The sequence below is a fragment of the Myiozetetes cayanensis genome, unplaced genomic scaffold (assembly GCF_022539395.1).
Source record: "Myiozetetes cayanensis isolate MyiCay16 unplaced genomic scaffold, myiCay2020 scf1, whole genome shotgun sequence".
NCBI lineage: Eukaryota > Metazoa > Chordata > Aves > Passeriformes > Tyrannidae > Myiozetetes > Myiozetetes cayanensis.
In genome coordinates, this window is record NW_026086604.1 from 25,336,880 (window position 1) to 25,360,120 (window position 23,241).

At 36.8% G+C, this 23,241-nt stretch overlaps 1 protein-coding gene across 1 annotated transcript in view; it reads left to right on the top strand.

The window, feature by feature from the left end:
• Positions 1-1,668: 1,668 nt before the first annotated feature.
• The window catches only part of CNGB3 (cyclic nucleotide gated channel subunit beta 3), a 61,087-nt gene continuing 39,514 nt past the window's right edge, over positions 1,669-23,241 (top strand). The window contains exons 1-3 of the mRNA XM_050317635.1: positions 1,669-1,783; positions 4,302-4,377; positions 15,882-15,993. Of these exons, the coding sequence (XP_050173592.1) occupies positions 1,676-1,783; positions 4,302-4,377; positions 15,882-15,993 (296 nt within the window). The 5' untranslated portion in view covers positions 1,669-1,675. The remainder of the gene's footprint in view (positions 1,784-4,301; positions 4,378-15,881; positions 15,994-23,241) is intronic.

Genomic DNA, 23,241 nt, shown 5'->3' on the forward strand with positions numbered 1-23,241 from the left:
ATGAACTTTTACCTCCACTGGTATCAGAATACTAGTTTTGTTGTGGTCTGCTTATTATTTACAAAATCAGATCATATGAAGGAGTTTCAAACATTTATTTAACTAGTCACAAATTAAAATAATGTAACATTCATTTACTGTGGATGCCAATAGTTATTAACATATTCCAAAATGAACTTTGCTTTTAATGTCTGATACTTTCCTTTTTCATGCCTATTAATTATAACTTGAAACCAGCATAAACAATACATTAAAAAAAATAAAATATTTAAAACATGTTGCTTGACATTTTTTAAAAGATGAATGTGCATAATTTTGTAGAAATTCTTAAATAAGATACATATTTTCCTTTAATATATGCTATATATTTTCATCATATTATGTTTTATAGTTTAAGGATTGGAAACCATGCATGGGGAGGTTCCCTGATGGGGTTTGAGCTGTCTCTCACAGTTCCCAGTTATAAAACTGAAGTCTGGCCAACTATTATAAAGTCTGCTTCATAAGTGTCAATGGAGAGAAAAGGCTTGTAAACTAATGAAAATTGTTGTTTCATTCTTACAGTTATTACTACAGTAGAATAAGGATTGGAAACCATTCTTGCAAGCAAGTAGAAGCCCCAAGGTGGCACATTTTCAATAGTTCAATGTAATTGTAAAATATGTAATAAAAGGAATAACTCAAAGGAGTAGGCTTCTGTATTTCTTGATGTTTTGATGATCAGCATAAACTGATTGTAAGCTGTTAGTTCAAATTCAGAGCTCAAAGTGAAGGTATAGACTTGTAATAAATAATGTGAAATTAAGGACAAAAGAAGACAATTAAGTTGTAAAGATCATTGTTAACAGGAACTTAACATGGTACTTGAGGTACTTGAAATTGAATTTTACCTATAAACTAAACCATGATTGACACTTACATAAGATGACCCAAAGGCTATAGAATCTCAAAATCATGTCCCAGTTATAAACTCAATAAAAATTTGTTCTACTAATTCATAAGATATTCACCTAACACTTATTCTCATCAAAACTGTAGCTATGACCTTGCATAAAGTTGTATGGCCTTTAAGCAAAATTTTTTCCATGTTTTAATAGGAAGAATGAAATAAAACAAGGTATAAAGTTGCTAAAACAAACTCCAACAGAAGACTTTTTATTGTCATTCACTCAAAAAAAAATACTAAAAAGAAGTTCAGGACTGCAAAAGAAATTAAACCTTTTGAGATCTCAGGTATTGTACTGTTGATTATTTATGAATTAATCATTTTCATTTCCTGGTTAAACTGCAGATATCCTAAGGACTTAAAATATAATTTTTACATATAAAATAAATGCTTAATATCCAATACATAAAAGATTAGACACTGGTTTACTCTAAACAGAAAGTGGTTCTCCTCTGAATTTTTTCATGAAAAGTTAAGCTGTATATAGTGTAACTGTCAAGACTAGAAATAACTTAGTCTACAACATAAGAAGGAAAGTATTAATGATGACCAAAAAAAATGTCACTGAAACAGACGGTGCAAGGAATTTCTTTGAGGCACTAATCAGACCTAAATCTGATTAGATGACTAATTGGCTTGATTACTGATGGTAAAAAAACGTGTGCTATAAACCTGTTCATGGTAAAAGAGTTATTAAAGGCTACAGGGGAGAAACTTTGAAGAGGCAAGATGTTTAGAAAACTAAGATCAGTTTTTTCTAGACCAAAATTAGCGCCTGCAGTAACAGATGGCAAGAATGAAGATGCCCCTCCACCATCTAAGGCATCAGCAGGCCAGGTATAGTTTTTGTTGTCTATTATAGACCCCATTACTTCTGCCTTTTGTTTAGAAAGTATTTATGTAAATAAATGCCAAAAGAATGTAAAATATACTGCCTTTATTCTTCTCCTCCCTCCCATCTTTTCTTTATGAAGAAAATACAGATTTTCTCTGTTTGCAAGTTGCTTTACTAACAGGGCTAACCTGAAATAGCACAAGTTTATGAGAGGTCTTGATCAACATTGCAAATGGAGAATTAGAAATACTGATATTGCTGCTTTTTATATGCTGATGTACTCCTCTGCATCCTATTTCCTTCTGGCAGGAAATGTCAGTATGTCCTTTCTGAATATTGCAATGACATAAAGGTATATATCAGCCTGCTACCTGATAACTGTTGGAAATGCAAAGTAATTTAGTAGCTTTTTAAAGCAGTATTTTTTTTCAGCTTGGTTTTATTAATGCAACTCCTCTTTGAAAAATACAGGGTCATATTAGTCTACACTCTATATTTTTATTTAGTGTTACTACTATGAAAGTTAATTCATTCTTTTCAATTTAATTAATTGAATAATTTAAACTTAAGCAAAAGGATAGATACTCTTTCTCTTGTTGCCTTTGAATTTTTATTTTTTCTCAATAATGTCCTAGAGAGTGTTCTGGTTTTTTCCAGCCTGACATAATCAAAATTTTACAAGGTAAAATGGTAACAATTTAGGGTTTCACCCAACAATTAGGAGAGTGAAACAGATTCTTTAGTATCAGCCTGAGCTATTAATCTGAATTCGTGCTTATTGAAACAATTGAAACTCCTTCATTATAAATTTAATTTCAATTAAGCAGTTTCTTTTAACACATTCTCAACAGCTGAGCATATACAAAGACTCAGACATAAAGTCCAGGAGCCTTGATTTATGTGTACAAGAGTTCCATAAATTTTACAGTTTTAAGTAAAACTGATTGAAACATAAACATTTGTAAGACTGAATCACTTCCTAGAACTGATGTTTTCTGACTTTCTTAGGTTTGTACAACCTCAAGAAGAGTTGCAGTTTAATCCAACCCAACTACAACTCAGATTTGATTTATCATTGTTATAAATAAGATGAACAGGCACATCTGCACTGCCATCCACACAAAATGGCAAAAATGCCTGTGTTCAATAACCTTCATATGCTGCAGATCTACAGGTATTGTTCATGCTTCTTTTTACAGTTTTTTCTTATGTCAATAAAATGCTCTCTTGAAAGAAGAAAAATCCTGAATCTCATCAGGTGACTCCTGTGCAGGCTAATATCTCACTTGGCAAAGTGCTCTAGGAAAAGATCTCACTGGAGACATGAGAGACATTATTCTCTTCTGGTGAGAATAATTTCATACATCAGCACAACATTCAGATCGTATCACATCAGCCTACACTATTCAAAATACTGTTAAGAAGGAGGCAGATGAGTGGATCAAGGATCAAGATATTTTCTGCCTGCAAGGCAATACCATCTAAAGAGAAAGGAAGAAATGTACGTAATACCTGACAACTGATTAATGTACTAATTAATGCACTGATTAATTTACTTATGCTATTAGGAGGGAGCCCTGAAACAAAGAAAAGAACATATACAGTAAAACATCATACAAGTAACTCTAGTATGCACAGAGATTTATTAGGATTTTAATTTTAATTTTTTGTATATTGATTCTATAGATACATATTAGAACTTCAGTTCCTGATTCTCTGAATAAAAACAGACAGGAAAACACAAATATTTTCATAGAAAAAGACAAACCCCAATTTAAACCCAGAAACACAAAGAGAAGCTCACTGAGTTAAGGAAGGGGGAAAAAAAGCGCATGAAGACCTGAAAGCTCCTAAAGTCAAACAACTTTTCCATATGTTGATATTATCTTTCTCTATTAATCAGCACAATACCAGGAAAATTTATTCTATCTGGGATAACAAATGTTCATGGCCTAGATCAACACCGTGCTGTCACATAGTACTATGAACACCTAAGACTTCCCATGCATTTCTCACTCCTTCCTCCAAAGACCACTCTGTCAAAGCCAAGATAAACCAAGGTACAGGTACAAAAGCGATTTGATTCATGGATCTAAGTCAGTAAAGTGGAAGGAAGTAATTTTTTTGCAGTGAAAGTTAATACCCTCTCAGTATTTTGTTAAAATTGGGATCTGTCAACTGTGGTAAGTTACACCAAAACATACCAGGTGTATTTGCCCAACTGAAGGTTTAGGCAGAAGTGTGACTAACTCAGAGAGGCAAGTCAGCTCCACGAACAGGCAGCAGCAGAACTCCAGGCTAAGCAACTGGGTTTGCACAGAGGAGGTGAAGATAGCGGTTTCTGATTTCAGTATCCTTTTGTGAATCCATGTGGAAACAGACAGAACACCCAGGAACAACGGTCAGTGTGTGTCAACTTGGTTAATCAAACTCCTACAAAAATGTTGCGGTCATCAAAGCACCCTTATCGTTCTCGATAACAAGCATCTCAGAGTTTCTAATCCTGTTTATTTTTTTAAGGATGAAAATACAACAACAAATGAACCACAGAAAGCAGAGGCCAATAATAAAGCAGAACCAGTATCAAAGCAACAAGGTCAGTAATAAGCTATTTATGAGTATTCAAAGATTTTCTGGACAAAATATATGTATACTACATAGCATTCTAAATAAAACTGTTGTTCTTCCAAATGCTCTGGCAGGAGCTCTTGTTTTTTATTTGTGGAAGAAATTAAGATCTGTGAATTGTCACTGACCCCATAGCAATGATTTGTTACAAAAATAGGAGCCGTATCCAGCCATAACAAAAGGCAAAAAGCTTTCAAGCACACAGTCCCTTAATGAGTTTGCCCACTTTAATCAGCAAGTCTAAGAAAATCTGTTTCCTCTTATTGAAGTTGACTTCTTAGAAATCTTACTTTAATAGTAAAGGTATTTATAAAATAAGTATTTAGTAGTTTATGAAAGAAAATTTTATATTTTTAAGGTATCTTTTTGGTATACATCTTTAAATAAAAGAAGTTAAAAACACACAAAGATGAGACAGACTTTAAACTATCTGATTTTCAAATGTTTCACAGAGCAGCTATTTAAAATCTTTTTTAAAAAAAAAGTCAATCAATTAAAAAAAAGTCATTAAAAATATTTGCCATCACCATTCAGAAGACATTCAGGACTAAAACACAGGAACATAGAGCTCAGGGCAGTGAAACAAGGTAATCATTTGCCTAAGCAGCTTTTCATATGGCTATTCTGCTCCCCTTTCCCACCATCTCCAATAGCCAAGCCTATATTCCTTATATCAGAACCAAAATGACTGCTACAGCAGCTACCAAAACAAAGGCTCAGGATAGGTGAAGCAACAACTATTACTGGGCCTGTCTTCCCTCCCTCACATCACTAGTGCTGCAGCCCTTTCCTTTTGCATCCTCCTGTACTGGAGAAAAACACAAAGTCCAGTTTTCCTGTCACCTCATGCTTTTCTTTGGGAGAGTAGTTCATGTTCATTTCACTGAAGCAGCAAAGCAAAGACTGAGGAACCTCCAGCTTTCTGTGGTAAAGATGAATTAAGGAGACAGGAGAGATTGGAAAAAGACTACAAGGAAATTTCATAATCCTTACTTGTGCTTTGTGTAATCATAACAAGTACTTTCCTCATATAATAAAACTTTAAACAAACTCCATTTAATTCAATTATCTTGTTATATAATGTCTGTAGCATGAAATCAAGGGAAGACAAAGTCTGATATGAATTAACTATAGTAACAATGGGAAAAAAGGAGCCCCTGGTGGTCTAGTGGTAAGGGCGCGGCGCTATCACCACGGAGACCCGGGTTCGATTCCCGGTCAGGGCCACTCCCGGGCAGGTGGGGCTCGTTAGCCCTTAAAGGCAACCCACCTACGTCCTAAGGACCTCGCTGCCACCGTCCAAGCTCGCTTGGCCCCGGCAGATGAACCTTAGGATTAAAGGGTGGGCTCAGTTCCGCGCACACTGTGTCTCACCTAAAAAATCCAATGCGCAGGCTGGAAGGTGGAAAGACCTTCCCCGGATCTTCGCTCGCGAAGACTGGCCACTAATGGGAAAAAATAAAATTTGATGTTTTGTGACTTTTTAGCAGCATTAAATCACAGATGCTATCCCATGACAGAATAAAGTATTCATCCAAAACCTAATCTAATTTTACAGATTAATATAACTCATTAATCTATATTTTGGGATACTAAACTACTGTCCTTTGCAGGGCCAAGAGTTTGACTCAATGATTCTTGTGGATCCCTTCCAACCTAGCATACTCTGTGATTTTTTTTTTCCTTCTAAATTATAAAATAAGTGGTGGCATAGTAGCAACTGCATCATTAATTAATTTAGGAAAGTATAATAACACAGTTAGGCTCCATGGTTTTTTGGGGTATTTTTAAATCCATAGTTGTCTAGGAAGTACTTCAAGTCTCATTTTCAAACAGCCATGTGGGTACTAATGAGTAAGATACTTAGTGACTGTACAAGCCAGAGAATTTACACAGGCACCACATCTGAGGAAAAGCTTACGAATTCTTGTACATAAGAAGTCCTTATCATCTGAGCCAAAAAAGGAACTCCCTTATGTCTGGGCAGAAAATGGAGGCTGAACTCAAACAAGTCACAGGAGGGTCTAGATAAAAGTCCTTCAAAATGTTGTGGACTTTGTATCAGACCTAAAATCATGAGAATAGCTGCTAGAAGAAGAAAATAAGAATACCTGTGGGTAAGCAAGGGACTTGAGAAAGTATTTTGTGGTGTATGTACAAATTTGGAGAGAATTGTTAAAAGCACAGCTGGGACTCAAACAACATTAGTTAAGGGAGATCAGCTAAATGGAGAAAAGCCTTTCCACAATCTCTCATTAGCTTCTCTGGTATAATCAGAATGAAATAGACCAGTAAAGCCTTTAATCATAGTATCAGTTTGCAGCTCCATACAAATCAACACCCCCTTCTTTTCACATGGCCAAAACCAGCCATCACCTTCTCTCTTTCTCCTCACACTTCACAAAGCAGCACAATGTTCCCAGCACAGATGAGGATTCAGCAGGAGGCACCATTGTAGCCTGTTTGATAAAAGCTTGGCCGCTTACCTCACTTTACAACACCTGGTACTTTTGGCTTCTTTGTTGGCTACTCATTGCCTCATCTCCACCTCCTCAGTTGCCCTCTCCCAGCTTGCTTTGTGATTAATCCTCTGCATAATGAGTTCATTCTTAATTAATTCTCTGTGCTTAGTCAGTTTGTTCCATAATGGTTTAATTTTTTTTAATTTATTCCCTGCATTTTTTGTGTGTATTTAACAAAGTGTGATTCACCTAATTACAGGTTCTCCATGATATTGGATCCAATTGCTATAATTTCTTTGCATATTTATCACCTCCCATAACTGACTGGCTATACAAATGCCTCCCTTGTTTTACCCACTGCTGTTCAATAGCTCTGTTGGTGGTTATACTATTTAGAAGGACACATCCACCCTCCACCTGCTAACTGGTGACTGCATTATCATTCTCTGTCTCACAATTTCTTTCATCCTCCTAACTGATAATTCCAGTACAATTCTTTCCAACTCATCCCTTTTCTTTCCCTTTCTCCAAACATTCTCAGCACCACATTTAAGCCCTTCTGTTCTGAAGTCTATTCTATTCCCTTCTAACTTTTCCCTTACTAGGAAAGTATATAGAAAGTATATAGAAAGTATATAGAAAAGTATATAGAAAAGAATACTTTTCCAGTATTCTGGGATTTGGTCTTCCTACTTCTGACTAAATCAACAAGTGTCTCAAAGATTTCTTTCCAGAATCACAGTCACATTTATTCAGTTTTTACTAAAGTCCATGTTGACATCACTCTGTTCTTGGTAGGACTTGAGTGAGAAAGCTAAACCAAAACTACCACAGGCATTTCTATATGTCATAAAGTAGACAGAACATCTCATTACCATGTTAATGTTCAGGGATATTTAGTATTTTCAGAACCTACATGCTTTGGAAAGCATCTCAAGTGAGCAGTGAGGTGCCTTGAAAGGAAGGGCTGCTCAAAAGGAACTTCAGTCCGCTCCAAACTCTCTCCCACTTCTGTTTAGGTACTCAAGGACAATTCACTAAATGTTTAACTGACAACAACAAAACACAAAACACACAAGCTGCTGATAGCTGCCCCTTTCATATATTAGTCTACTTGCTATACCTTGCCTACTTTGTAATAAGAGAGTTCAAACCTGTGTCTCTCACATTTCTATAGAGTTTCCTAATTACCTGCCCAAAACCTAGACTAGAGAGATGTGGGAGGAAACTCTGTGTCCTTCCTAATCTCTGGGTCATTGTGCAAAAAAGAATGCAAAACCCAATGAAATGTAAGAAAATAGAATATAAAGTGGAGCATGGAACCAACGTAGAAGTTAATTACAATAGTAACCTCATAGGAGGAATGAAGAATTTTGATTTCAGTTTGATTTCAACAAAGTTGTGGAATCATTAAGAAAAAGGAAAAAATAATTCTCCCACCAAATATTTAACCCTATTACAAATAAATAAGGCTCAGAACTCAGATCTCCTCTTCTCAGAGGAAAGATTTGATCATTAGCTGTTATATAAAATATGGTCACTCTCTTTTCCTGTAGATAGAAATAAAGCACATATATTTATTGAGGGTACTAAAATCCTGTTGCTGTAAAACCCTGGCTAATTCTGTCTAATAAGGTACTAACTAAATCTACATGGACTACAACTGAGTTATAAACCTCTGAGAAGGGTGATTTGAGTTAAATGTGAAATTTTGCAGCTAAAATCTCCCTTTGGCCTCTTATGAATCTGACTCATAAGCTTCTCTTAAGCTGCTTTTTAAACCTGTCCCCTAGCACCTCAAAATCCAGGGTTAAATAAGTAGTTTGTATTTCAAAAAATAAAAATTAAGTATATGATATAATATGAGGCAGTCCAGTGATCTCAACCTGTCAGTCCAAAGAGACTTTGAAATAATCTTATTCCTTGTTGTCTTATCCTTTATAGTCTTCATTGGCACTAAGAAAACAAGCAGCTATTATTCCCATAAAATATTTTTTTTAAAGATTGCCAAGAACTTAAATATGTTTAATCAGCTTGCTTTCACTCCTGCTGATATGAAGTCTTTTAATTCCTCTCAGATCTTCATTCTTCACATGAGTGAAAGGTCTAAATTCTAGGAAAACAAACTCAGCGTCTTCATGCAATCTTTATTTCTTTACATAGAAAATAAGGTTATATAATACCTCTGATAGTCACTGAACTTGAGTGTTAAGGTGGACCTACTTACTGACTGTTTCACTTCACCCCTGCTGATTTCTGAACTTTTTTCCCTGCACATAGCATTTGTTCAAAAGATTTTGCTTTTAAAGTCACAAAGCTGTGTATTTTGTAATGTCAGAGCTGAAGTCTCTTCTCTCCTTTGTCCATAGGTTTCCTATGTGTTTATTTTTTCTTGATGGCCCTATAGCCATTATTCAGATATTTGTGGATAGCACAAGAACACCTCTGGGAGGCAAGAACAATCAAGAAATTATTAACTATGTCAAAAGTATCACAGGGAGTTTGTAGACCAGTTCTCTCACTCCCATTCTACTGTTTCAAACCTAAAGTCAATCTTTACTCTATTTAAGAGAACCTGCTTTTGCAAGCAATAACACTTAACAGCCAATTTGAAACTTCTAGTCTATTTTGAATCTTTTAACACTTTGTAATAAAAGGAAACAGTTAAAAATCACCGATTTTAAGTGTTTAAAACTATATTTTTAAAGGATATATGTCACTACTAAAAAAAAAACATTACTCAAACATTAGCCACTCTGTCTCCTACTAGCAGGCTCTACCCATGTCTTTACGCAGTGTTTACTGTTTCAAACAATGCTGTCTATGCTCAAGTATTTCCATGCACCATTAAAATTATCAACGTTGTTCGTATGTTGACTAAAATAGTTTTGTCATATGAGCATGTTGTGGTTTAACCTCAGCCAGCAGCCAACCCCCACACAGCCTCTTGCTTAACTCCTCCTTCAGCAGGATCAGGGAGAAAACTGGAAGGGTAAAAGCTAAAAAATTCATGGGTTTAGATAACCACAGTTTATTAGGGAAGGCAAAAGCCATGCACAAAAGCAAAGCAAAACAAGGAATTAATTCATTTCTTCCCAAGGGCAGGTGTTCAGCCACCTCCAGGAGAGCAGGGCTCCATGGCACATAATGGTTACTTGGGAAGACAAACAGCATCACTCCAAACTCTGTTCCTACTTCTTTCCCTCACTTTATATATTGAGCATGATGTCATGTGGTCTAGAGTATCCCTTAGGATAGGTCAGCTGTTCCAGCTATGTCGTCTTCCAACCTCCCATGCACACCCAGTTTCCTCACCAGCATGGCAGCACAAAAAGCAGAAAAGGCTTTGTCTCTGGGTAAGAACTGCTAAACAATAATAAAAACATCTTTATATTATTAACCCCATGTCCCGCACAAATCCAAACCATAACACATACCAGCCACTGTGAGGAAAATTAACTCTACCTCAGTCAAAACCACCACATAGCACAAACATCAAGCTACACAAGGTTTACAAGTAACCATTAAATGTATGTACTCAATAGAAGAAAAATAAATTATTCCTTTCTAGTCTTTTTCTCTACCATGCCTAATTCCTTCTTTGTTTCTGCTTAGTCTTGAAAATCTGATCAAGAAAGTTCAGACCAATAATATTTTCAGGACTACTTTCACTACTGAAGGAATACAAAAGAACCATATTAAATGTTCTTTAAATAAACATTGCCTTCATTAATCCTGGTAATAAACATCAGAACTGAGTGCTAGCATTTGCAACTGTATTATACACATAACAAGTCAATTAACTATATTTAGTATAACATTATCATTGTGTGATCATATAGTAGATTTTAGGCATCAGTGTATTTTAAAATGCCTACACGTTTGTAAAAGCCACAAAGTAGTTAGCAGTAAAAGAAAGTATTTGATCATATATTTAATCAATATAACATAGACATTATACTGGAGTGTTCTGATGGAAATACAGCTTCCACGAAAGAAAACAAACAAACAAACAAACATACAAGTGAGTCAAGGTTTTGTAAATCATTCTGTAAAACAATATTTTGTGGATTCAAAATGAAGTGAGATTATGTCAGCCAATTATCAGGTTGTGCTAAAATGTGCTTTTGAACAGGGAAAGAAGAAACTCAGGGAACTCTACTTTTTATATAAGTAATTGCTAGCCATGACAAGTTCTACCTTCACATATACCCAACCACTACAGATGTGAGGGGAAGCATAGATAAGATTATGGTCAGACTGTTAGTACAAGGCAATGGAGCTGGCTGGGAATTCCAGAGAAGAAATTCTTCCCATCCTGAAGGGAAGAACTTTTTCTGTTCTGGACTCAAATGGTTACTTTCTGCAGACATTTATTCATATCTTTATAGCTCAAAACTAATTTTTTTATTGACATTTTGCTTTTCTCCTTTTTTATTTGCAATAAGGTGAATACATTTCTGATGATACAGTCCAGTTATTATGGCTGTGAAATGTGTGCTGGACATAAGTGACCCAAGAAATAGAAATTTTAAAGCCAGTCTAGTGACTGAGAAATCTATGAGTTTTATTACTTTTCTGGAAGAAAGTCCCTTCAGATTGTCTGACTGCTCCACAGGCATGGACACTGATGCTGAATTACCAGTAGGACTGCTGGTCTTCACAGTGCAAAGTGCTTTTTCTTCTATCTCTAAGCGTCCTGCTGCTGTTCACAGCTGCTTGCTCAGGCAATCTCTTCTCTTGCTCTGAAAAACAGGTTGGTATCTCAGCACTTCAGTCTCCACACTGACCTTTGGAGTCAGGATGGTGAGGTAGTGATTACCCTTTACAATTCCAGGACTTTCGAATAACATCAGGAGCAGCAGAAATAGGACTGGGAAGTAGAAGAAATGATGAATTAGTCAGCTCTTCTTTTTGCTAACTACTTACTATGATAGAAAATAAAAATCTTATGCTCTATTGCTGGAAGAACCATGACAGTATTCATGGTCAAAGAACAAGATTCTTTTTCCTGGTCTAATTCTCTCCTGGAAGAAGCAAAACCTGTGAAAAATGTGAAAAATCTGAAAGACTAAAAAAGCTAAACAAATAGGTCTCATGACTTGCGTCTTGTTCCTTATTCCTTGCTGTCCTGGACAGGTCACTGGTACGACGAGGTTTCAGCAGGCCTCTAAATTTAATCTGATATCTTTTTGAGGAATTCCATTAAGCATTGTTTTGCCCACAAAGTAATACTTCCACAACTGTCACTTTCCCTTTCCATTTTAAAACAGAACCATCAACATTTACCCAATTCAGTTTTAAAATGTATTATTCTTATGGGCAGGCCAAAAATCTAGAATATGTAGACACCAGTGAGCTGCATTCCTCAACTCTTACTACTAATGCATTAGCAACTTAACCTACCTTTATTCCAGTATAAGGAGAATAGAAATAATTTAGAAAAACTCAAGGCCGTTAATTTTTTGAGTAAGCATGTGTCTATATGTTTTGAAAATCTCTTTCAGTGTTGGTGCCTTGGCATGATTCTGCCTCTTTTTCCACACTCATGATTTCTTTGCAATGACCAAAGTTATGCAGAGCAAACAGAAGATTCCTTTGTTGTCCTGTAAGCCTACCATCTAGCTGCTGGATCATTATCTATTCTGGAAACTTAATTGTTGTTGGCTAAATTTTCCCTAAAATGACTACTATGCTGTTCTTAAATGTATTCTCTTGGGCCTGGTCTCATAAGTCGAAGGGCTACAAGCTAGATTTAAACCATGAAGAGGCAACTGGTTTTTTAAAATGTGATTATGCAGGTAGCCTTCACAATTTCACATAGAAAGAGGCAATTAAAAGTTGGCACACAGCTGGCAGTGGTGTTAGGCCATGTTATTCTAATCTTAATATAAATAAATCTTGTACTGGTCCTAGAAACTTATGAATTTTTGTATGTAAAAGTTTGGAATATTCATGGGATTACAAGGTTTTCCATCAGTCTGAGTCCAGTCAGCATTTAATGGCCAGTGTGGCTTCAGACATCAGACTGAATTACTTGAGAATATCTGGCAGGCTGAGAAGCTGTAACCCTTCTGCAATGGAATTTTTATGTGCAAGCACCATATATTTCTTACTTTGAGGTCTTTGTTTCTCATACACATTGTCATTCCAGAGGATTGTCTTATTCAGGAGCCTATTACACTAAGTAATATACCTACACTGGCATTTTATTTCAAATTAAGAATATACTTCTGAAAAAGTCTGATTATACCCTGCTGTACTCTGCTTTTTCCACCAAAAAACCTCTAGGAAGTGGAATCCTTTAGAATAAAACTAAACCAGAGGAAACACACCATGAGTCAAACTACTTTACTCAAACTGCTGATTGTCATTAATTTCAGAGGATCACAATAGACCTCATTTGAAATATGTCTGCCAGATATGCCAGATATTTATATCTAACAGATACAAATTGGATGCCACGCTTCAGCACCATTTCACTGTTCTGATTATTCATATCAGGTTGTATTCTATACTAGTACAGATGCAACTAGAAGCAACTACTATAACAAAGAAAATTCCCAAAAGTGAGATGATTACAGGAATGTTGAGATTTGCCTTGCTTTCACTCTTGATTGAGTACATGGCTTTTTGGCTGGCAGAGTCATGGCAGGAAGAACTGGGAGACATGAATTTAGAAAGGACCAGAAACTGCAGCAAGTACTGAAATCTTTGGCTCTCATCTTCTTTTCTACATCGTCTCATACTGATCACAAAATCACAGAAGGATTGTGTGCCAAGGAGAGCACAGTCAGTAGCATGATTTGTAGAGATCCCCTGAAAGGGTTAAATAGAAATTTAACAGGTTAGGGTTCAGTAACAAGACTCACAAATTAATCAGTTATAAATAGGTCCAATCCCCTTTATTTTCTGTAACTGCAGCTTCTCTGTGATTTTCTTACATAGGATACCATGAAATACCTAGGAGAAATAAATTTTATTTCACTGTGAGAATGTATTCATTGTGTTAGAAGTCTGAACCCACTTCAAAATTCCTCCTTCCAAAAAAAAAACAAAACAAAAACAACAACAAAAACAGTCTTTTTGGTTGGATCTCCCAGAAAAGAATTTTGAAAAAAGTTTAGAAACCCTTTCATGTTTTCTTTAAACTTCCTGCGGATAGGAGCAGTAACAGTCCTCTTTGCAGTCTTCATTTCCCTGAATGCATGCTATTCTGTATCTTGAAAATTCACTGGCAGATCCTTCAGGTAACATTCATGAAACATTCCCTACTGACGTATTTTAGCAGACTTTTCCCCAAGATACTACTGCAATACTGATTGCTGCAGAAAGGAAACAATAATCTGCATTTCAAGCCATAACATTCAATCGTGTGTCAGAGTTTTAAATGGAATTCCTCAAAAAAATCTTTCCACTTCACAGGTCCTAAGTGATACAAATCCTGCAAACTATCTCTTCATACTCAGAAGTGCTACATTTCTCCAAGGGACTAAATGAAAATTAAGTCCTAAACTTGCTTAGTCAAAACCCAGTTAACCAGCATATTGGGGGACATGGATTTCTTTTTGTCACTTCAGTTGCTTGTTGGACTGTGGGCTGAGCATTCCAGCATCCACAGACACTTCTGTCTAGATCTTGCCTTTGGTCCTGTTAAAAAAATGAATTCCTGTAAGAGTAGCAGGGCTCACACATGATGTTCTTGCTTCTTAACCTAAATACTAAGAAAATAAATCTAGAAATGCCCCATTGGTCCTGTAATCAATTGTCTGTGTGGCAGAAGTCTGAAACTCAGCTCAAGAAACATAGTGTCTGTTCTTAATAGATGCCTGGAAGAAGTTATGATCCCAAATTCGAATTAGGAGGGTAGTTTGGTATATCAAGTGCTGTAAACAAACTGGCCCCCAGTCCTTCACAAAGTTTTGTTTCGATGAAATTTCAAGCAACCACCTTCGAGCTAAGTAGCTTGACAGTTTAGTGTTACAATTGCCTTTACCCCTCTGAAATGAATAGCTCTCTAAATACGGAGCTTAACTATCAGAAGAGTAATCTTACACTGTCCATCCAAAATAGTCAAGGTTGGATTTTCTTTGACATGTACTGAACTTAAAATACAGAATACACAACAGGCTCCTGATTTATTTGCTGAGATGCTGTGCTGTCAAGCTTTTTCCTCTATAATCATGTAATGAAAGTATTTATGAAGGCTGAGCTTGTCCCTCCTTTATACAAAGTGTCAGACTGATGAGAGCTATCAAATTATTTTTCAATATAAAAATTTAAAACACAGATATAGGATCAATTGTAAAAAAACATCACTTAAGGCCACTTAAATGTCAAGAGACTATACCATTTGTTTCAAACTCTATAAGCTTCCTACTTGTGATTCCTTTAAAAAACATAGTAGTAGCAGAAATGAAGAAATAGACCAGCCAAAGTATGACATGCTCACATGCTTAATGATATATTCCTATCATAATTTACTCAGCAACAAATGGGACTGTCATGGCAGCTGAAGCAACAACATTTTTAATGCAGTTCAAACCCTGCAGTATAAATAATGTCATTAGCATTTCTATGCATAAGCAAAAGCTACTCTTCATTTTATTGCTGTATTTCACAAGACATTTCTGGACAGGTCTATCCATCTGTCCTCTACAATTTTTATAAATAAGCACATGTTAAAATTTTATCATACCACAGGAGTTCCTGTCCCTCATAAATATAGAAGAGCTCTGTATTGACCATTGTTGAGCTGGGTACTGATGCACCTAATTTAAAAACCACAAGCAAATTACATATTCGAAAAGGTGTATTTATCATGAACGTATTCTGTACAGCTGGCTTTGAAATAGATTTATGCAGGAAATTGTTCAGAGGTCAGGTCCCAGAAGCAGTGTCATGTAGTGCTTGTTCACTGCAGAAATGTTGGACAGAATGCGATTCCTTCAAAAGTATTATTATAATTCTTTAAAAATTTTTATTCAAAAAAGTAAAACCTTTTTTCTAGCTACAGAAACAGCAAAAGCACCAGAGCCTTCAAAAACCGAAAACTCAACTGAACCAGCTAAGACAACTCAACAGGAAAAGCAGCAACTCCAAGATGGGAAAGAAGATGCTAAGTGAGTAAATTCAATTTAAAAATTTGAAGCTTTTTCCCTGACATCATGATCTAGCATTTCTGTGTTCCATTTCTTTAAAAGTCCCATTCCATTTCTTTAATTTTTTTTTTAAATCCCTCCTGTAAGGATCTGAAGAGCCTTTATTTCAATTCTAAGGCAGCATAGATATGAGGCATTCACTTACTATGTGCATTTGATAATTTGTTGTGTATGCCACCCTAAACTACAGGAATGAGAAAAAGATTTGCTCAACTACTCTTATACACTAATTCTAACAGTGCTGTTGCTCAATTATTATTACTCTACCTTAGCAAAGAACAAAGTCCTAGAATACTGCCTCGAATACCTGGAATGTTTGTCACATCTCTCTGACTTGAAACTTTTTACCCTGCTTATTTTTTTTCTTAGTTGTACCATTAAATCAACATTAGTGTCCCCAAGCAGAGGATTAGTACTACCTCCTCCTGAGAAGAGAAAAATAAATTAAAGAGTAATATTACTTCAGGGGAAAATCTAGGGTCATTCAGCCTTCGGAAAAAGCTGAGGTGACTGTTTTGCTAAAATAGAAATAATTATGAAGTCTAAGAAACAATAATCTTAGAATAGTCTACATTTATTACTGAATCACAGATTCACAGATGCATAGAATCGTAGACTTGTTTGGGTTGGAAGGGACCTTTAAAGGTCATCTAGTCCAACTCTTCTGCAATAACAGGGACATCTACAACTGGATCAGATTGCTCAGAACCCCATTCCACCTGACCTTGACTGTTTTTAGGGATGGGGCATCCACCACCTCTCTGGGCAGTCTGTGCCAGTGTTTCACCACTCTCACGGTAAAAAATTTCTTCTTTATATTAATCTAAATCTGCCCTCTCCAAGTTTATAACACCTTGTCATACTACAAGACCTGCTAAAATGTTTGTCCCCATCTTTCTTAAAAACCTCTTTTAAGTACTAAAAGGCCATCAAAAAGGTCTCCCTAAAGCCTTCTTTTCTCCAGGCTTAAAAACTCCAACTACCTCAGCCTTTCCTCATAAGAGAGATGCTCCAGCCTTCTGATCATATTTGTAGCTCTCCCCAGGACCTACTAAAACAGGTCTTCGTCTTTGTCACTGCAGCTTCAGAGCTGAACACGGTGCTCCAGGTAGAGCAGAGTAGAGAGGAAGAATCAGCTCCATCAACCTGCTGGCAACATTTCTTTAGATGCAGTCCAGGATACAATTGGCTCTCTCTCATATCCAGCTTTTCATCTGCCAGCACCCCCAAGTCCTTCTCCCTAGGGCCAATCTCCATTCATTCATACCCCAGCCTGTATGGATACTGGAGGTTGCCCCAGCCCAGAACAGAATTTTATACTTGGCCTTTTTGAACCTCATGAGATTCCTGTGGGTCCACTTCTTAAGTTTGCCCAGGTCCCTTTGGATGGCAGCCCATCCTTCAAGTGTGTCAACTGCACCATTCACCTTAGTGTCATTTGCAAACTTGCTGAGGATACACTTGATGCCACTGTCTCTGTCACTGCTGAAGATAAAGATCTTCATAGATCTTTAAAGCTCTTCAGGAGGAATGAGGTCCAAACACCTGCTAAGAGCATTTAGAGATTAATTAGATCTAACCTGATCTAATTCCCAGTAAGAGTAGGTTGCCTAGAATTTTGTTCAGTGTAATTGTAAATGTATATTTCCAAGAATGGAGTTTCCACAGTTTCTCTGGGCAATTTGGTCCACCATTTGACCACCCTTATTATGAAAATTAGGTAGAATTAAATTTTCCTTTGCTTTAACTTTCTTCTGTCATCTCTCTTCCTTTTGCTGTGCGCCTCCAATGCTTTTTCTAAATTTCTAAATGAGAGCAAGTAGTTAGCCTTCACTGCAGCAAGAATACACTGTGGATTCGAATTCAATTTCTTGTCTACCAGGACCACTAGATCCTTTTATGCAAAGCTGTTTTCTAATCAGTCAGCTCCAAGCCTTTACTCTCACGTGGGGTTATTGCATTCCATGTATGGAAACTTGCATTTCCTTTGCTATGCTTCATGGAGTTCCTGCCTTTTGAGACCACTTTGAATGGAGAAAAAGAGATAAACTCAGTCCGGAAAAGAGTAGAAAGTCCTCATGCTTGTCTTTGCTTTCTCTTATTTTGACTGTCCTGACAATACAAAACTAAAGTCTTTCCCTGACATGGAGGTAATTTATAAAGATGATTACCTATTTCCTCTCCTTTACCAAGTTAGACTTTGTACTGCAGTGACAAAGAATAATAAAACAAAATGCTACTGCACATGCCTCTATAAAATAATGTATGCAATTAAAAATAAATCAACTAGAAAGAATGGAAATTTTATAAATAACTTAGTAATTTAAATGGGAATTAGTAGGTCAAAAATTTAAACCTAGATAAAGAATTTTTTTTTGTCATTCTACAATATGTTATTAGACACTTACAGTTCCACTGGTAAATCCTGTAACCATGGTTAACATAATTACTATATGCTTATGAAACAAAGAAGTATGTTGTTTATTAGTAGAAACAGAATCTGTCTGTTAAAAGGAAATTAAAAATGTTTATGTTAAACATTTCCTTCTTAGAACTGTTCTGACTCAGAGTCATATGTACATCCAGATAAATCTAGTCAGTCTAATCTGAGCAACAGCTTCTAAAAATACAGTAAATATTTGGTAAATTCTACTGGCAAAATAGTTACCCACCAAATTCTGCAGTAGAGCTTGGAAGGCATGGTGCTGGTGCCATTGCATTGGCATGAAACGAAACTAAACAGATCTATTGTAGGAGCTGGAGGGAGAATCATTTTTAAAATATGCCTTTGAGAGAATTTAATTAATTTCTTCTGAAGATACATGGAAGTCTATTCAGACATTGTTCTTGATCAAAGTTACGGCTTTCTTGAGTCTATGTGTTCAGATCTGCTCACTAGAATATTTTTAAGGAAATCAACTGCCTTTATCACAGGAGAAAATCTATAAGAATTTGAGTCAAATGGATATGTGTAGTCAACAAAAGTAGCAGTAAATGAAACATGCTCAAATCACTGCACTGAGGCCAACTAGAACAATAAAAACTGCCTCCTGAAGAGTTTACTCATTGCTAATTTCTAGATATTTCCATACTGAGTTATTTGGAAAAGTGCTAGTTTGATTAGTCAAAGACACGCCAAGAACTGTTAGGATAGTCAGGATAGTCAACTAAGAGTCCCATTGGCTAGGAATTTTCCGTGTCACTGTTTAATCTACATTTGGATACTGCTCAAATAGAGATCAGTAATGAGTGGTGTCCCTTGGGGTTGGTATTGGGCAGCACAAAACTGTGTGCCGTGATTTCCACACAGGAGGGAATGGATGGGATTGGATGCCATCCAGAGAGACCTTGACAGACGTGAGAGGTGGGCTCACGTGAACTTCATAAAGTTCAAAAAGACCAAGTGCAATGTTCTGCACATAGGTCAGGTTAATTACCAGTATCAATACAGCCTGTGTGAGAAATAAATTGAGATCAGACCTATGGAGATGGACTTGGAGACATATTGGTGGATGAAAAATTAGCTATGAGGTGGTTATGTGTGCTCAGAAGCAAGAAAGCCAACTTTTCTTTGGGCTCATCAAAAAAACAGTGTGTTCAGCAAATTGAGGCAGGTGATTCACCCTCCTCTACTCTTCTGTTAAGACTCCACCAGGAGTACTGCATCCAGCTCTGGAGTCCTCAGTACAGGAAAGACATGGACTTGTTGTAGCGGGTCCAGAGGAGGGCCACAAAAATAATCAGAGGGGTGGAGCACCTCTCCTATGAGAAAAGGCTGAGAGAGTTGGGATTGCTCAGCCTAGAGAGGAAAAGGTTCTGTGGAGAACTCATAGCTGCCTTCCGATACTTAGAAGGGGCTTATAAAAAAGATGAAGACAGACTTTTTAGCAGATACTGTTGCTATACAAGAAGAGGTAATGGTTTTTAATTTTAAGAGTGCAGATTTAGACTAGATACGAGGATGAAAATTTTTTGTGATGAAGGTGGTGAGACACTGGTTTGTCAGAGAAGTTGTGGATGCCCCATCATTGGAAGTGTTCAAGGTCAGGTTGGACATGGCTCTGAGCAACCTGATTTAGGTGAGCCCCTCCCTGCCCAAAGCAAATGGGTTGGACAAAATGATCTTTAAAGGTCTCTTGCAAACAAAACCATTCTGTGACACTGTTATGGAAATCAAGGCTGGGGAAATCACTGGTAGACTTTTCTCAGCTGGAATTTCAGATTTTGCCCAGCTGTATTTCAGATTGCAGCAAGGGATCCCTGAGGGAAGCCAAGAGATAACTCCAGCAGACAACTCCCATCCAGAGATGGGAGCCAAGGATAACCCCAGCACAAGCATTGTCCTTACCAACAAAGTTCAGTCCCACAGGGTCTGAATACAGCAAGCAGAGCAGGATCCTAGCAATAGGCTCCATCAACAAGGCAAAGGTTTAGAGTCCATCCAGAGAGTCCAGTCAGGGTCCAAAAAGACAAGGTCAGAGAAAGGGCTGGAGGCAAGGTGGCTCCAAAGTCTCTCTAGGAGACAGGGCCAGGGACAGAACTGGAGCTAGACATAGCTAGGCATAGCTCAGGCAGGGACTAAGGCCTGACCTTAAGGGGACAACCAAGACAGAGAGTGTGGATAGAAGTCCCATTGAAGGCTCTTCAGAAACATTAACTTTTATAGACTATTTTCTTATACTAATTGTCTTCCAGCAGTCAAAGTTTAATCAAAAGTTACTTGATCTGCATGGAAAGAAATCAGCAGTATGCCTACAGACCCTAAGTAATACACATAATAAAATTAAGTTTGTGGATACCTATATTTATTCACAACACATACATCCAGAGAACCTCAACTTTCATGGAAATTTTGTTAATAGAAAAGGTTTCACTTTATCTGCTGCTACTGAGACATTTAATTTTTTAAATGCTCCTGTGGAGGCTCAGAGACATAAAGTAAGGAAGAGAGAAGGCAGTTGTCCTGTTTGGAACTGCACATTTTTCATTTGAATCAGATCCATGTCACTCCATGCAGAATTTAAGGAGAAAGTAATGAGCTTTCACATAAGGATTTTAAACTTTAAAATCTTAGGTAATATTGCTTTTTGAACAATTATATTAACCTAATTATCAGAAATCAGTAATACGTATGACAGTTTGCAAGACTGTGCTCCAGCTGTCTCCCTCTTCCAGTTCAGCTACAATAGAGTAACTTTTTACTCATGGTGGTACACAGCTTGTAGTATCTATCAACAGGAAAATAGTGTTTTGAACTTTCTCTAAAAGAACAAATATTTTTTTCTCTTGTTAAGTGAATGACAATTCTGACAAATACTGCATTTGCTTCTAAAAATTCTGATAGAAATTGTTTGTCCACAAAAAAAAAAAAAAAAGTCTGTTTTTCCCTCTCAGCATACCCTCATTTTTTAAAATACCACAGTACATGAGGATAGACATTAATAAAAAGTATACAGATGCAGCACTGGTCTCAGCCACCTGAACACTATGTCTGAAAGAGAAGACAAGCAAGAATGGACGATGTGCCAAGCACTGAATTACGGTCCAGTGACAGAAACTTTTAGTGTCTCTTTCCTAATGGCTTGGAAGGGATTGCACACAAATTGGCCCTGTCTGCCAATATATTTTTCTCCCTTCCATCAATAATGATAATGTAACAGAGTACTGGGCAATTTTCACAAACAGCTATTCACTGAGCAATAATAACCTCTGGAAGGGTGTGCTAAGACTATCCTCTCTCTTCACAACAAGAAATGAGGGAGCAGAATGCTCAGGACCTCATTTGCACTGTAATAGAAGGCAGTGGAGTCTTATTAACAAGGAACTAACACAAAGTGTCATTGCAGCCTTTATAACATGTAGGAATTGCTTTCTGTTGTGGAGGGTTTGTAAAAACACGTATGTGCACACACAATCCTGCACTTTTTTGAGCTGCCATGCAAAGCATTTCCTGTGAGGCACTGCACAGCACATAAGCAAACCTGGCACACCACTGGGGACCCACAAGGACAAAAAGAAAGTGACAAAATGCTTTGCGAGAATACTGTTTGGAATCCAAAATCTAACAAAAAAAGGTAATCAGAAAACCATGATTGACATGATCACAAACGTGACACAGGAGAGGCTAATATGAAACCTTTGCATGATGCCACGCCAAAGGCTGGAAGCAAATGTGGAGCTTGTGGCATGATAAATCTGATGAAGAACAGGACTGCATAAAGTGTTTTGGCAGGTAAAAGCAGAGGGGAGACAGATGCCTAAGGGAAAAATAGTAGTGGATATCTGGCATCAGGGAGCGAGACAAAGAATTCACAGCAAGTTCAGGAAAAAGTAGGAAGGATAGTAAACAAAGCATCTGAGAGGATGGATGAGAGAAAATGGAGGGTCACGAACAGCTTCTATGACCTTTTCTCTCCTCTGTGTCTTTTAAAAGCCTTTAAGCCCAGCTAAATTTGTAAGACTGTTTCATCTTCCCAGATTATCAAAGAGATTACAAGGTACTATTTATACTAAGGTAGTACTCTGAAACCTCAGCTAAAGATCATGAACTCCACTCTGCAAAATGCTGTGTAAGATAATAATCCATATTTGCAAGCCAAGCACACATAAAGAAAAAAAAATATGGTAGGCAACTGGTACTTCCTATGCTCTTAGATTTCACCTCAAGTTCTTACACATTCTCAGTTATGATTAGAGAGGAACAAAATACTATGTGTGATATGCCACCTTCAGAACCTGGTTATTATGAAAAAAAATAAGTTAATATAAAATGCAGTAATGAAATTTAAATAAAATATTAACAATTATAAAAAAAAAATTCAACATTCCCATCCAGAAAGATTATTCTTCTGATTCTGCTTTTTCAAATGCAGAAACACATTTTCAAACAAAAGAGAACTTCAGTGCTTCAAACTGCCATATGAACACGTGGTGGTTCAGGAAGACTGAATTTTATGCCTGTAGTTTACCCTTTTCACAGCCACATCCTATTACCTAATAGACTATATAAGTCCTTCTCAGGCCCATAAAGGACATTTTTTTCCGCTTTAATTTGGCTAATAGCAAAAAAAGAAAACAAAACAAAGATTAAGAGGCAATTTTCTATGTGGTGCATAACCAGGCTAATAAAGAGAACTCCTGCTGGTAGCATGTTCTTAGTGAGTAATGCACTTCATTTACCTCAATTACCTTGACCAAGAAAATTACCGT